The following is a 17,008-nucleotide window of genomic DNA, read 5'->3' as shown; positions in this document are numbered from 1 at the left end:
TATGTGAAAAATACTGTGTTTTTTTACACGCGAAACATGAACACATGTTATATTGCACACTATAAACACAATCAAAGCTTCAAAAAAACACGAAAAACGGGACCTTTAAAACTGTGAATATCCCAGTCTAGCCTATGGCTGTAGTGACTGGTGGTTGGGAGACGTCATCTTCTGCCTAAAGTGAAGTGACTTGCTGTCTCACAGAGTCTTCTACATCTTGCCCTTGGTGAAGATCTGAAGTTGATAGTTTCTCTTCTGGGAGAAGTGCCCATACAAGGAATTCCACCCTTTATGATGTCATACAGGGCCATACACAAAAAAAACTTTACAAAACTTATACGAACCCTGAAGGAGTGTATTTGGCACAAAAATACAATGTCATATGTCCAACTCGATTTTTGAACTCTGTAAACCTCATGTCGTTCCACACCCGTAAGACCTTCGTTCATCTTCAGAACACAAAATAAGAAACATTGATGAAATCTGAGAGCTCTCTGACTCCTCCATAGACAGCAATTTAATTATCACTTTCAAGGCCCAGAAAGGTAGTAAAGACATCTATATTATCTAGCGTGTTCTGAATGGTTACTGTGTTGTTAGGGTTAGAAATGCTTGTGTGTTGTGACTGTGAGCAGGCCTCGGATAGGACTGAAGAAATCAGATCTCATCATCTCTGTTTTACTCGTTTGAGATCATGTCGAGCTGATCCCGAGAGTTGTGCCGTGAGCTTGAGTGCCAACGAAGCTTCAGAGATGTAAAAGTGTGTGTTTTATGAGCGCGGCCGCAGGCAGAGAGGCTTCTCTTTTACGGGGCCATAAATACATTGTTATTAGGTGTTGGGAGTGAGCTGAGATTTATCCCGGCGATTAGCCGGCCTAGCATCCTCTTTCCATTAATCCACACACATACACTCCAGCTCTAATTCTTCATCACTCTCTCAAGTAAATTATTTGCTATGGGGAGTTAATTATCCCTCGTTTAAGGTGCATTTTTTTAAGCGGCCAGAGAGACGTTGCTGAGACCTCTTGAGTTCTGCACTTCATGAATCGTCCTGTGGGATTTGAGAGTGAGCGCAGCGGAACACGCACTCGAGCAATACGACCTAGAAACATTGTCATTAGTGATTCAGTGTAACGTCACTGCCGATCAGCTGTCAATCATCTGTCACTGTCTCACTCACGCACACTCGTCCACTAGGTGGGGCTGCTGTACAGATCATGTCTGACTCTGTGTGTGTCTCAATCTCTCTGCAGGATCACGGATCAGCGGTTCGAGCGACTGCCGTATTTCGTCTTCGGTGACTTTAACTTCAGGTTGGACTCCAAGCAGGTCATTGAGGTCAGTCAAACACTCACAGTGTCTCACACAAGCATGAAACGGTCTCTCATACTCTGGCCGTGTTCACAACAGCATTCTATCATACTTTTTGAAGTATACCGACGTGTGTGTCCCACTAAATTTGCTAAAACGTGCAACAGAACACACTGCACAACATTTACTTTTAAGAGTTAAAAAGTTTTTATTTCCAAGATAATTGAACATGCATGTGAAGTCATGTGACAGCGCTGTTGATTACTACCATACTGCTCATATTATCTTTGAAGTATACCGCATAGGATACTTGTGTGACCTACTGCATTTGCTGAAATGTGCAACTGAACACACCACTTGAGTACCCTAAAATAAATTGTGTCCCACAATGCATTGTGCTCAGTGTTTTTAACATCACCTTGACTTACAAGTTACAACATTTTGACACAAAATAACATGCCCGTACTGAGGTCATGTGACAACACTGGTTGCATGCTACTATTTGAAACTTTTACTATTGCATTATGTGTTTCACATACTGTCTTTAGAAAATCATTCATCCGTGTTGTTGTTTCACATCTGTAGAAGGTGCATCTTGATTTGTAACACTGTATGAATGAAAATGAAATGACAAGCTGAATTTGAATGCAAACTGGAAAGTTTGGAGTTTGAATCTTTATTTACGATAAAGTATTTTTCTGCACTTAAATGAGATCAGAGTGTTTGCATTTTATTCTAATAATACATTATCTTGCAAAAAAAAAAAACCTTATATATATATATATACATTGATATTGTGATGAAAGTGTTTTGCAGTAATAATGAAATATATTATTTGAATATAAATATAAATAAATATATATTATTTAAAAAATAAAATGTAGATTATAAGATATAGACAATATAGATTATTATTTTAAAATACTTAAAAATTCTAAACACTTCAAAATACCATTTTTTTTTCCAAACTGGAAAGTTTAGAATCTTTGTTTATGATATAGTATTTTTTTGCGCTTAAATGAGATCAGTGTTTGCCATTTTATTTTAATAATACATTATCTTGCCCCCCCTCAAAAAAAAAAATAAAATAAAATAAAAAAAAATATATATATATATATATATATATATAAATTTCATATTGTGACAAGTGTTTTGTGATACTAATAAAATAGATTATTTAAACAAATATTAAAAGTTTTAAAAAATATATATTATTTAAAGACAATGTAGATTATTATTTAAAAATACTTAAAAAAAAATTATAAACACTTCAAAATACTTACATTTAAAAAAAAAAAAAATCCAATTATTCAATCCACAAATATTTAGATCACCTCTCAATAGAATTAAAACAAAAACATGTGAGCAAAATGCAAGTTTTACACTCTTGATCGATATATAGCACCTGCTGCAGTATTTCTATCACTAAAAACAGTGGGACGTTCTACACTTAGAAAGTGCCTTAATGTATAATTAAAGATCTAATTCAGTAAACGCTGTATTGATGATGCATACTATATACAGTTGAGCAGATGAATGCAACCTGCGAAAACACTTAATGAGAAACTGTGCATTGCACTTATATTCTGATTCATCTGCTCGCCTGTATATAGTATGCATCATCAATAAGCTGTGTTTTGAATTTGGTCTTTTAATATCACTGTCTTATCACATTAGTACTCAGTACAAACTTGGTAAAAATGACAGGTGGCCAATGGAGGAAAGCCCTCCTATAAGGGCGTGACGTCACATGAAAACTATGAATTGAGTAATATGTTTCACATACTATCTTTAGATGATAATGAGAGTGTGTTGCGTATCTCATGTCCTCACAGACCCAGCTGAAGGGTCCTCACGCTCTGAGTTGTGTTTTAAAAGGCATCATTAGCACACAATGAGTGTGAGTGTGAGTGAGAGGCCAGAGAAAAGCCTCCTCACATAACAATGCTCGTGGAGGGCCGCTCGGCAAACACAGCTGGGCCCCTGAGGACCCTAATGAGTCGTATATCTGAGGGCCGTAAACCACCTCAGCAGAACCGCGCTGAATCCGCCTGTGTGTGAGACGTGGCTCATTGTTCTCACTCAGGTCCTGTGTGTTGTTGGTTGGGGGTGACAGGAAGGAGGTGCTCGTTGAATTGTTGTGCTGTTGAATTGCTGCTTGAGCTCTAATGATGCAGGACGGGTTTCATCCTGTGTGGTGTGGCTCTGAAAAGAGCCTCGATGATCAGACCTCCGTACCTTCATCATTCAGCACGTCACATGACATAGGACTTTTTCAATAGTTTGATTAGTGTGTATCTGTGCATCAAGTTTTTTTGTATAATCTTTATATGTGTGATATAGTATACAATTTACAATAACTTTTCTATTGTAATATATTTTAAAATGTATTTTTTTCCCGTGATGCTATTTATTGTTTGATCTTCAGCATCATTACGCCATCTATCTATCTATCTATCTATCTATCTATCTATCTATCTATCTATCTATCTATCTATCTATCTATCTATCTATCTATCTATCTATCTATCGTTCGTGCTGTCGTTCGTTCTGTCGTTCGTTCTATCGTTCTATCTATCTATCTATCATTCGTGCTGTCGTTCGTTCTGTTGTTCGTTCTATCGTTCTATCTATCTATCTATCGTTCGTGCTGTCGTTCGTTCTATCGTTCGTTCTATCATTCTATCTATCATTCTATCGTTCCATCGTTCATTCTATCATTCGTTCTATCGTTCGTTCGTTCTATCTATCTGTCGTTCGTTCTATCGTTCGTTCTATCATTCGTTCTATCGTTCTATCTATCGTTCTATCTATCTATCGTTCGTTCTATCTATCTATCGTTCTATCGTTCTATCATTCGTTCTATCTATCTATCTATCTATCTATCTATCTATCTATCTATCGTTCCATTATTCTATGGTTCTATCTATCTATCTATCTATTGTTCCATCATTCTTTGGATCTATCTATCTATCTATCTATCGTTTGTGCTGTCGTTCGTTCTGTCGTTCGTTCTATTGTTCGTTCTATCATTCTATCTATCGTTCTGTCTATCTATCTATCTATCTATCATTCTATCATTCTATCTATCGTTCATTCTATCGTTCGTTCTATCGTTTGTTCGTTCTGTCTATCTATCGTTCTATCTATTGTTCTATCTATTGTTCTATCATTCGTTCTATCGTTCTATCTATCTATCTATCTATCGTTCTATCTATCTATCGTTCGTTCTATCGTTCTATCTATCTATCTATCGTTCTATCGTTCGTTCTATCATTCGTTCTATCATTCGTTCTATCTATCTATCTATCTATCTATCGTTCTATCATTCTATCTATCTATCTTTCGTTCTATCATTCGTTCTATCATTCGTTCTATCATTCTTTCTTTCGTTCTATCATTCTTTCTATCTATCTATCTATCTAGTCAAGTCAAGTCAAATTTATTTATATAGCGCTTTTACAATTGGTAATTGTTTCAAAGCAGCTTTACATATTAGAAGCACAGAAAAAAGGGAAGTGGTTAAAAATAAGCTGTACAAACAAGCGTGGTAATATGTAACATATACAAGATGGTGCTACATTAAGCCAATGTCGGCTGACTCCCAGGGGTGGAAAAAACCCCCTAGGAGAAAAACCCAGCGTGCTAACACTGGGAAAAAAGTCCTAGGAGGGAAAAAACCCCTTGGAAGATATATATAATATATGTAAATGGATATGGAGATCAAAATCTGAATTATACATTTTTATTATAGAGATTAAAAATAGATTATATATAAATATATGTAAGCGGATACGGGGATTAAAAATCTGAATTATAGATGCAGCCAGAACTGGATCTGTAGGCCCATTGTCTCCTGGGCTACGTTGTAGTCAGGTCCAGACACAGGTTCTCCATCTGATCTGGATACGGCCTGGATCCAGCACCCGGCAAACCTCAGGATAAGCAGAGAGACAGATATTAGCGTAGATGCCATTCTTATTCTGATGTACAGGTATATCTAGTGTTATAGGAAATGTTCTCGGTTCCGGCCGACCTAATTATTGCAGCGTAACAATCCTTTAACGGATTTGAAAAATGTTAATGTATTGATAATGTGTTATGTGTATGCAAGAGCAAAGAGATGTGTTTTTAGTCTAGATTTAAACTGACAGAGTGTGTCTGCTTCCCGAACAATGCTAGGAAGATTGTTCCAGAGTTTAGGTGCTAAATAGGAAAAGGATCTGCCGCCTTCAGTTGATTTTGATATTCTGGGTATTATCAACTGGCCTGAATTCTGAGATCGCAATAAACGACTATAAGACTATAATGCATTAAGAGCTCACTTAGGTACTGGGGAGCTAAACCATTTAGAGCTTTATAAGTAAGTAGCAAGATTTTAAAATCTATACGATGTTTAATAGGGAGCCAATGTAATGTTGACAGAACTGGACTAATATGGTCATACTTTCTGGTTCTAGTAAGAACTCTAGCTGCCGCATTTTGGACCAACTGTAGTCTGTTTAAAAGCCGAGCAGAACAACCACCCAGTAGAGCGTTACAATAATCTAGTCTTGAGGTCATGAATGCATGAACCAACTGTTCCGCATTTGTCATTGAGAGCATATGTCGTAATTTAGATATATTTTTTAGATGGAAGAAGGCGGTTTTACAGATACTAGAAACATGACTTTCAAATGAAAGATTGGTATCGAAGAGCACACCCAGGTTCCTAACTGAGGACGAAGGTTTAATGGAGCACCCGTCAAGTGTTAGGGAGTATTCAAGGTTTTTTCGTGAGGAAGTTTTTGGTCCAAAGATTAGGATATCAGTTTTTTCTGAATTTAATAATAAGAAATTTCTTGTCATCCAGTTTTTAATGTCAGCTATGCATTCTGTTAGTTTTGTGAATTTGTAGGTTTCGTCAGGGCGCGAGGAAATATAGAGCTGAGTATCATCAGCGTAGCAGTGAAAACTAACACCATGCTTCCTAATTATCTCTCCTAAGGGCAGCATGTACAGAGTGAAAAGCAACGGTCCTAGTACTGAGCCTTGTGGTACTCCATATTGAACTTGTGAGCGATACGACATCTCTTCATTAACTACTACAGACTGATAACGGTCAGATAAGTACGATTTGAACCATGCCAAAGCAATTCCACTAATGCCAATATAGTTTTCAAGTCTTTTTAAAAGAATGTTGTGATCGATAGTGTCAAAAGCAGCACTGAGATCTAATAACACTAATAGAGAAATACAGCCACGATCGGATGATAAGAGTAGATCATTTGTAACTCTAACGAGAGCAGTCTCAGTACTATGGTATGGTCTAAATCCTGACTGGAAATCCTCACAGATTCCATTTCTTTCTAAAAAGGAGCACAGTTGTGTTGAAACTGCCTTTTCTAGTATCTTTGACAGAAAAGGTAGATTCGAGATTGGCCTGTAATTTACTAAATCTCTCGGATCTAGTTGAGGTTTTTTAATAAGAGGTTTAATAATAGCCTGCTTAAAGGTTTTTGGCACGTATCCTAGTGTTAAGGATGAATTAATTATATCAAGAAGTGGACCTACGACCTCTGGAAGCATTTCTTTCAGTAGTTTAATCGGCATTGGGTCTAACATACATGTCGTTGATTTTGATGATTTGATAAGTTTAGATAATTCTTCCTCTCCTATAGCGGCGAATGATTCTAGTTTTACCTCAGGGACACTACAGTGCACTGTCTGAAGCGAAACTGTGGACGGTTGCATGTTTTTAATTTTCTCTCTAATATTATCAATCTTGCAAGTAAAGAAGTTCATAAAGTCATTACTGCTGTGCTCTATGGAAACGTCAGCAGTTGAATCTCTGTTTCTAGTTAATTTAGCCACTGTGTCAAATAAATACCTAGGATTATGTTTGTTTTCTATTAAGAGATTTGAAAAATAAGTAGATCTAGCATTTCTTATAGCCGTTCTGTACTCAATCATTTTTTCTTTCCACGAAAGGCGAAAAACTTCTAGTTTTGTTTTCTTCCAACTACGTTCAGTTTTTCTAACAGCTCGTTTTAGAGCCCGAGTGTGCTCATCATACCACGGCGTTGGATTAGTTTCCTTAATCTTCTTTAGACGTAAAGGAGCGACTGCATCTAATGTGCTGGAAAAGAGAGAGCCAATAGTTTCTGTTGCAGCATCGAGTTCTTCTAAGTTGTCAGGTATACTAAGGCGATGAAACTGCTCGGGGAGATTATTTATAAAGCAATCTTTAGTGGTAGACGTGATGGTTCTACAATATTTATGGCTGGGTGGTGGTTTTGTAGCCTTGGCTAATTGTATTATACACGACACTAAATAATGATCTGATATATCATCGCTCTGCTGTAGAATTTCAACAGCATCAATATCAATTCCATGCGACAGTATTAGATCTAAGGTATGATTACGACAATGAGTGGGTCCTGACACGTGTTGTCTAACTCCAATAGAGTTTAAAATGTCTGCAAATGCCAATCCAAATGCGTCTTTATTATTATCTACATGGATATTAAAATCACCAACAACAAGGACTTTATCCGCAGCCAGTACTAACTCTGATAGAAAATCAGCAAATTCTTTGATAAAGTCAGTATGGTGTCCTGGTGGCCTGTATACAGTAGCCAGCACAAATGTCAACTTACATAATGTTACATAAAGCACCATCACTTCAAAGGAGTTATATTTGAAATTCTTTTGAATGATTCTGAATATATTACTATAAATTACAGCAACACCTCCCCCTTTGCCTTTCTGTCGAGGATTGTGTCGATAATCATAACCTTGAGGACTAGATTCATTTAAAGTAATGTAATCGTCTGGTTTTAGCCAGGTTTCTGTCAAACACAGCAAGTCTAGTTTATTGTCTGTGATAATTTCATTTACAATAAGTGCTTTTGAAGAAATAGATCTAATATTCAGTAACCCAAGCTTTATCATTTGTTTATCTGATTTATCTGTGATTTTCATTTTTTGAACATCAATTAAATTTTTACCCTTAAAAGGTTTCGGAAGTTTTTTGTATTTACTAGTTCGAGGTACAGACACAGTCTCTATGTGATAATATCTAGGTGAAAGAGTTTCTATGTGCTGTGAATTATTTGAGTTCTGTGACGTGTATCTATCGTTCGTGCTGTCGTTCGTTCTGTCGATCGTTCTATCGTTCGTTCTATCATTCTATCTATCGTTCTGTCTATCTATCTATCTATCTATCATTCTATCATTCTATCTATCGTTCATTCTATCGTTCGTTCTATCGTTTGTTCGTTCTGTCTATCTATCGTTCTATCTATTGTTCTATCATTCGTTCTATCGTTCTATCTATCTATCTATCGTTCTATCTATCGTTCGTTCTATCGTTCTATCTATCTAGCGTTCTATCGTTCGTTCTATCATTCGTTCTATCATTCGTTCTATCTATCTATCTATCTATCGTTCGTTCTATCATTCTATCTATCTATCGTTCTATCTATCGTTCTATCATTCGTTCTATCATTCGTTCTATCATTCTTTCTTTCGTTCTATCATTCTTTCTATCTATCTATCTATCTATCTATCTATCTATTGTTCCATCATTCTTTGGATCTATCTATCTATCGTTTGTGCTGTCGTTCGTTCTGTCGTTCGTTCTGTCGTTCGTTCTATCGTTCGTTCTATCATTCTATCTATCGTTCTGTCTATCTATCTATCTATCTATCTATCTATCTATCTATCTATCTATCATTCTATCATTCTATCTATCGTTCATTCTATCGTTCGTTCTATCGTTTGTTCGTTCTGTCTATCTATCGTTCTATCTATTGTTCTATCTATTGTTCTATCATTCGTTCTATCGTTCTATCTATCGTTCTATCTATCTATCTATCGTTCTATCTATCTATCGTTCGTTCTATCGTTCTATCTATCTATCGTTCTATCGTTCGTTCTATCATTCGTTCTATCATTCGTTCTATCTATCTATCTATCTATCTATCGTTCGTTCTATCATTCTATCTATCTATCTATCTATCGTTCTATCATTCGTTCTATCATTCGTTCTATCATTCTTTCTTTCGTTCTATCATTCTTTCTATCTATCTATCTATCTATCGTTCGTGCTGTCGTTCGTTCTGTCGTTCGTTCTGTCGTTCGTTCTATCGTTCGTTCTATCATTCTATCTATCGTTCTATCTAACTATCTATCTATCTATCTATCTATCATTCTATCATTCTATCTATCGTTCATTCTATCGTTCGTTCTATCGTTTGTTCGTTCTGTCTATCTATCGTTCTATCTATTGTTCTATCTATCGTTCTATCATTCGTTCTATCTATCTATCGTTCGTTCTATCGTTCTATCTATCTATCGTTCTATCGTTCGTTCTATCATTCGTTCTATCATTCGTTCTATCGTTCTATCATTCGTTCTATCGTTCTATCTATCTATCGTTCTATCATTCGTTCTATCATTCTATCGTTCTATCTATCTATCTATCTATGTTCTATCTATCTATCATTCGTTCTATCGTTCTATCGTTCTATCGTTCTATCTATCTATCTATCTATCTATCGCTCTATCGTTCTATTGTTGCATCATTCTTTGGTTCCATCCATCCATCCATCCATCACTAATGACATTTATTACAAATAATAATAGAAATTATTTAAAAATTATTTCAATAAAATAGTATTATAGTATATTACAATTTTATTGTATTTGATTAAATAATATATTTAATTGAATTTAATAGTATTTTAATATAATAATGAAATATTTAAATTAATTAAATTTTATTTAATTAAATAAATATTTTTTTCTGTGATCCTGATTGCAGAGTTTTTTTTTGACCTTGAGGTTCAGTTAAGGCCAGCGTCTAATAAACATATCATCTGCTGGATTAATGCTTTCAGTTTGTGCATCTGTAAAAATGCACTTTGAGTTTAATGTAAATAATAGTTTATTTCGTTTAATAGGGTGTTTAATTTTGAAACCCTTTTTCCCATGGGGCATTCTGGGTTTATATGCTGCTCCTGACGGAAACGCTAAAGTACAATTCATTACCTGCTGAAGGATAATTGAGATGCTGACTGTGTGTGTGTGTGTGTGTGTGTGTGTGTGTGCGTGCGTGAGGTCAGTGGATGTAACCTCTGAATACTCACAGAAACACACACACACACACACACACACACACACACACACACACACACACACACACACACACACACACACACACACACACACACATAAACTCTGGACTAGTAAAATCTGGTTTATGTGAGTTGTTTTACCTGTTCCTGAAGGCTGGCGCTCACATGCAGCCGCCTGTATGATGTCATCACTTGCCAGCACTCGTTAAAATAGATCCGCTGCTCTTATAGACATATGATTTAGAGATGTGTGTGTGTGCAGTAAAGTGTGCACGTAAACAAGGTAGCCTTGAGTATTTGTATGTGTGTGTGAGAGTGTGTGTGTGTGTGTGTGTGTGTGTGTGTGTGTTGGTCTGGCAGTGAGGAACTAGTTCAACACTTTAATGACAATTAATGTCAGCCGCACAATTAGTGTTCGGTCCGAGCTCGGCTCAGATTGCGCCGCTGCATTGATTTTTTTTTTTTTTTTTTTCTTTTTTTTTTCCCCTGCAGTTTAACTAGAGATTGATTTACACTAGTGCACACAGACACGCTTATTCACACCAGTTTATTCAAATGTGCATCTGATGAAGCATTCATTAATGATTGTGTATTTTGCCTGACTAATTCTTTCACAAGTTTTATTCAAATTTTATTCAAACTTTTAAGTTTTTAACTTGTTTATAATTAAAGAGATTTTAAATATATATTTGTTTATACTAGTTTACACTTGGATATTTTATTTTTATTTATTAATACCTTTTTTAAAACATATTTTACACTTAAAGACACTATATGTACTTAAATATATATTTAAGTATATATTTATATTTGGATATTTTAAGTATATATTTATTTATTTATGCTTTTTTAGAAAGATATTTTATACTCAAAACATATTTAATTAAGGACTGTTAAGTGTAAAACATCTTTAATTATGAAGTTGTATAAATATATACCTAAAAAAATTGTAAGTATATAAATATTTATTTCATAATTTCATATTTATATATTTATACTAGTTTACACTTAAAGATAGTTTAAGTATATATTTATTCATACTTTTTTATAAAGATGTCTTATACTTATACTTATACTTAAATATTTTTAAGCATATGTAGAACCTTTAAGTATAAAATGTATTTAATTATTAAAAAGTAAAAATAAATATATAGTTAAAATATCTTTTTAAATATAAAATAGTATAAATTTATATCTAAAATATATTTACGTATATGTTTATCTATTTATACTAGTTTATACTTTAAGATAGTTATTTATGTATACTTTTTTATAATTGAAGACATTTTATACAGTACATACTTAAAGATATAATGCATATATTGGTACTTGTTTATAATTACAGATGTTTTAACAAGAAAATGTTTTTTTTTTTTTTTTGCAGTGTATTTTCTTTTAACAAGGTTGAATTGAAGGTCAAAGAGTCTCAGGATACATATTTTAGTGTCTCTAATTGAACTAATCAGAGAAAATGACGTGAAGGTATCAGAATATGATGGAATCCGTGACACAGGGAGACTGTATATATGTGAGAGAGATGTGAGGTGACCACCTGTGTGCCGTGGGCTCCGTTCGACCCCGCTGTGGCAGAGGTGCATGCTGGGATGGGACGGGACCTCAGGGCTCTGCCGGTAGTGAATCAGTTTGTGTAGTGACAGCGGCGTGGCCGTGCACCGGGACTCTAGTATATTTAAAATCCCTCCTAATTAAACTTAATAGAATGTAAATTTAATTTGTGGGAAAATGGCGGCCGTTCTAATCTCAGGATTGATAGGGGCCGACGGGGGGGTTAATTACTGACTTGATCTACTGAGCCCGTGACATAACTTGTACTGGTTTTAATTGGAGTGAATTCGCTGGGTTCATGCGCGGACGAGGACACGCTCGCTCCGACGCCCCCTATCTGCGGCGCTGGGCTCCTGTGTGGGGCGGCGCATGTAAACATCAATCTCTTCTTCTTTTGTCCTCTGTCTTTCTGAGGGCCGAGCGGCACGAAATTAAAGGTGGGGCCGCGAGCGAGCCCTCGCTGTAAATGAGCGATGTAAACTGCTCATTAATGAGCAGTCAGAGGCTCATAAAACTTTCATTTTTCAACATTTGAAGAGCTTTCTAATTGATGGCCATGTGCCAGTGTCAGATCAGTTTGTTTTTACACAGAAATAGACAAAAACTATAAAACTAAGCTATGCTTCGAGGACGTCTGTGATCAGCTACAATTGGAAATGCATGTTATGTTTTATGTAGTTGTTGTATGTTTTTTGTTTTGTTAAATTTGTGGCTTGTTTTAATTTTTTTTTATTTTTTTTTATATGTTTTATGTTATGATATTTTTTTATGTTTTGTCATGTTTTGTTTTATGTTATATTTATCTTTCATTTTATTTTTTTGTTGTTTGGTTTGTTGTTTTGTAGTTATGTTGTTTTTATGTTATATTTTGTTGTTTTGTGTTATGTTGTCATGTTATGTTTTTATATTTTATGTCATGTTATGTTGTTTGTTTTATGTTGTTTTGTGTTTAAGTTATCTGTGTAGACTCTTTCTTGATCAGATTTTCTTGATCACATTTGCCGTTGTGCTATGCTAGGTAGGTGTGTGTGTGTGTGTTTGGTGTGCTTGTTTTCATGATTTATGAGGACACAAATTTGTATAATGACATGGGTATTACACTGATATTACGATGCAAACATGTTTTATGAAGACATTTCAAGAGTCCTCATATTTAAAATAGCTTTAAAAACATACTAAACAATGTTTTATTAAAAACGTAAAAAAAGCAGACAGTTTCCTGTGATGGATAGGTTTAGGTGTAGGGGTAGTGTAAGGGGACAGAATGTACAGTTTGTACAGTATAAAAACCATAACGTCTTTGAAATGTCCTCACTAAGATAGCAAAACAAACTTGTGTGTGTGTGTGTGTGTGTGTGTGTGTGCACGTGCTGGCTTGCGTGTTTGTCCATATGCGCTTGTGTACATGCACACATGGCAGAATCTGTGGTGGATAGAGACCTTGCAGCCGTGTGTGTGAGTGTGTGTGTCAATTCATTCTTACACAATAAAGCTCCATTTCATACAGTGTTTGTGCATTTGGCCCATCATAAATCAAAGGCAGCAGTGGCATTAAGTACACACTACATTAGTCAGGCTAATTAATTTTGGGACACATCCATCCATTAGTCAGTGGTCCTCCGTTTCATGGGACAGATAGAGAGACCCTGACGGCCGCCGTCTAACCAACCATGAAAATACACACACGCACAAGTGTATATTCACACACAGGCAAACACATCTGCGTGTTTACACACATCTGATGTCGATCCAACAGCGTCAGAAGGGAACGGCTCACGGCGCACACTATAAACTCACACGGCCTGCTGTAATTGCTCTTTTGTATCAAAATTAACCAAATGACTTGAGTATAAATTGATTAAAATAATTCACTTCAGAGGAGAATATACCACAGTCCCTTACAGGAAAGTACTTTGGTGGTGTCACCATAGATAGATAAACAGAGGATGGATGGATGGATGACAGACGGATGGATGGATGGATGGATGGATGGATGGATGGATGGACAGACAGACAGATAGATATATAGGTAGATGGACAGAGGAATGGATGAATGAAAGCATGGATGGAGGAATGGAAAGATGGATGGATGAATAAAAAGATGGATGGATTGATGGACAGATAGACAGATGGATGGATGGATGGATGGATGATGGATTGGATGGAGGGATGGAGTGATGATGGATGGATGTATGGATAGAGTGAAGGATGGATGGATGGATGGAAGGATGAATAGATGGATTGATAGATAAATGGATGGATGTATGGATGGATAGATGAATAAACGATGGATGGACGGACGGACGGACGGATGGATGGATGGATGGATGGATGACAGACGGATGGATGGATGGATGGACAGACAGATAGAGATATAGGTAGATGGATAGAGGAATGGATGAATGAAAGCATGAATGGAGAAATGGAAAGATGGATGGATGAATAAAAAGATGGATGGATTGATGGACAGATAGACAGATGGATGGATTGGATGGACAGACAAATGGATGGATGGATGGATGGACGGATGATGGATTGGATGGAGGGATGGAGTGATGATGGATGGATGTATGGATGGAAAGATGAATAGATGGGTTGATAGATAAATGGATGGATGTATGGATGGATAGATGAATAAACATGAATAAACGATGGATGGACGGACGGATGGATGGATGGACAGATGAAAGGATGGATGTATGAACGGATAGACGGACAGTAGGCGGATAGACGAATAGACTGATGGATGGACGGACGGACTGACGAATCCATGTATGGATGGATGGACGTATGTATGAACAGATAGACGAATAAACGGATAGACGGACGGACGGATGGACGGATAGATGAATAAACGGATGGACGGATGAATTTGAAATTTATTTATTTAGGATAAACCCCTTGAGATGTAGCATCTCGTTTTCGAGGGGGTCCCAACATTCAAAATTACATAATCTTAACATACAAACATCATGAAATTATAATTAACAATACAAACACAACACACAGAGGGAAAAACAAAACAACAAAAAAAACAGAAACAGAAACAGTGACAGTCTCAAGTGTAACATGTACAGTCAATCTTTAAATAAGATATTAAACATTGTTTAAACAACCCAAATGATGGACGAATGTATAGACAGATAGACGGACGGACGGACTTACGAATCCATGGATGGATAGCTGTACATACGAATGGATGGATATAATAATTTTTTACTGTATTTTTGATCAAATAAATGCAGACTTTTCTTTTAAAAACATAAACAAATCTTACCAACCCCAATTTTGGACCGTTAGTGTTTTGTTCGTGTTTCTTGTTGTTTTCTGTCATTGTTTGTGCTGTAGTTCATCAGGAAGAGTTACGTAATGATGTGTTCATTTCTTCACCACAATAAGCCTTATCGTTCAGTGTTTTGGTCCAGATAAACCCACATGATCTCTGATGGCCTCGTTGTATGGACAAACACCTCTTTTCTCCTTCTGTCCCTCCCGCGTGTTTTTAAAAGCGCTAACAAAGAGCGTCACACATCGCGAGTGAGCGACATGCCTTTAATCAGAGCCTAATTAAAACAGAGAGAATGAAGAACAGCCACAGGCTGTTCCTCTCACAGCCTCATTAACAACAGGCCGTTTGAGCGTGCTCCGTAAGGCCCCGGCCCATTGTGTCGCGTCCCTGGGGCTGATGTTGGCACAGCTGGAGCGGGAACGCCAGCGACGGGAGCGAGGGCTTCGCCTGGCACAGACATCACAGGGACGGAGTCTAGAGATCTGCCCTTACGGCATCATGAATCCATTCAGAGTGTCTGTCAGGAGTGTCCTTCTAGTGTCTCCTTGTGCACCACACTCCAGTTGGTGGATATTCAGAGCTCATTTTTGAGATGATACAGCTTTCTGATATACAAAGTTTGAATGGCTCATATTATTTCTGTTACTTCTATTACTTTACTTTTTGTTATATACATTTTTTTTTCCACCAACATTTAGTTTAGTTTACTTCATTTTCATTTTATATTTATTTTATTGTTTACTTGTTTTATATATATATATATATATATATATATATATATATATATATATTTTTTTTTTTTTTTTTTTTTTTACTTTTATCTTATATTTATTTTGTATTCTTTTTTATTTTTATTTCATTTTACTTTTTTATATTATATTATTTTTATTATATTAATTTTATTTTTAATCTATTTTATTTTAAAGTTTGAATAGCTCATCATATCTATTTTTTCTTTTTATATGCATTTTTTGCGCAAACATTTTTTATTTTTTTATTTTATACTGTTATTTTGTTTATTTTATTCTATTTATTCTATTTTAATTATTATTTTTTGTTTTAGATTAGATTATTTTACTTTTTTATATTATGTTGAATTATTTTTTATTTTACTTTATATATTGAATTTTTTTCCATTTAATTTTACTTATTTTATTTTATATTTATTTATTTTATTTTGTTTATTTCATATTATTTTTATTCTTTATATTATATATATTTTTATTCTATTTATTTTAGTTTAGTTTATTTTACTTTTCCATGTTATTTTATTTTTTATTCAATTTCATTTTATATTTTAATTTGTTGTACGTTATATATTATATATTTTTTATATATATTTTTTTTTTAGCAGCATCACATTTACATGTTACATTACACTCTGCATTATTTTTTATTTTATTTATTTTATTTTGCTGATGTTTTATACTGTTGCGACATGTACACTTTAAAAAATGCCGGGTTAAATATGGACAAACCCAGGGATTGGGTTGTTTTCACCCAGCCATTTTTTTCAACCAATTTTGGATTTATTTTTTTAGCCAGCAATATAGTAATATAGTAAAAGGCATGTTTTTGCTCACCCCCAAATAGGGGCAAATTTGTGGGGTATTTTAAGCTGAAACTTGACCAGACCAGAGACTTATATTACATCTTGTGAAAGAGGGCATAATAGGTGCACTTTAACCCAACCTGCTGGGTTTGTCCATATTTAACCCAGCTT

The 17,008-nt window shown here is 35.3% G+C and overlaps 1 protein-coding gene across 2 annotated transcripts in view; it reads left to right on the top strand.

Moving 5' to 3' along the window:
- Positions 1-17,008, top strand: part of LOC125276508 (inositol polyphosphate-5-phosphatase A) — a 182,039-nt gene that overhangs the window by 121,362 nt on the left and 43,669 nt on the right. For both annotated transcript variants that reach the window (XM_048204033.1, XM_048204034.1), the window contains one exon: positions 1,254-1,338. In XM_048204033.1, the coding sequence (XP_048059990.1) occupies positions 1,254-1,338 (85 nt within the window). The remainder of the gene's footprint in view (positions 1-1,253; positions 1,339-17,008) is intronic.

Source organism: Megalobrama amblycephala, linkage group LG10 (assembly GCF_018812025.1).
Source record: "Megalobrama amblycephala isolate DHTTF-2021 linkage group LG10, ASM1881202v1, whole genome shotgun sequence".
NCBI lineage: Eukaryota > Metazoa > Chordata > Actinopteri > Cypriniformes > Xenocyprididae > Megalobrama > Megalobrama amblycephala.
This window is presented reverse-complemented; position numbering and strand designations above follow the sequence as displayed.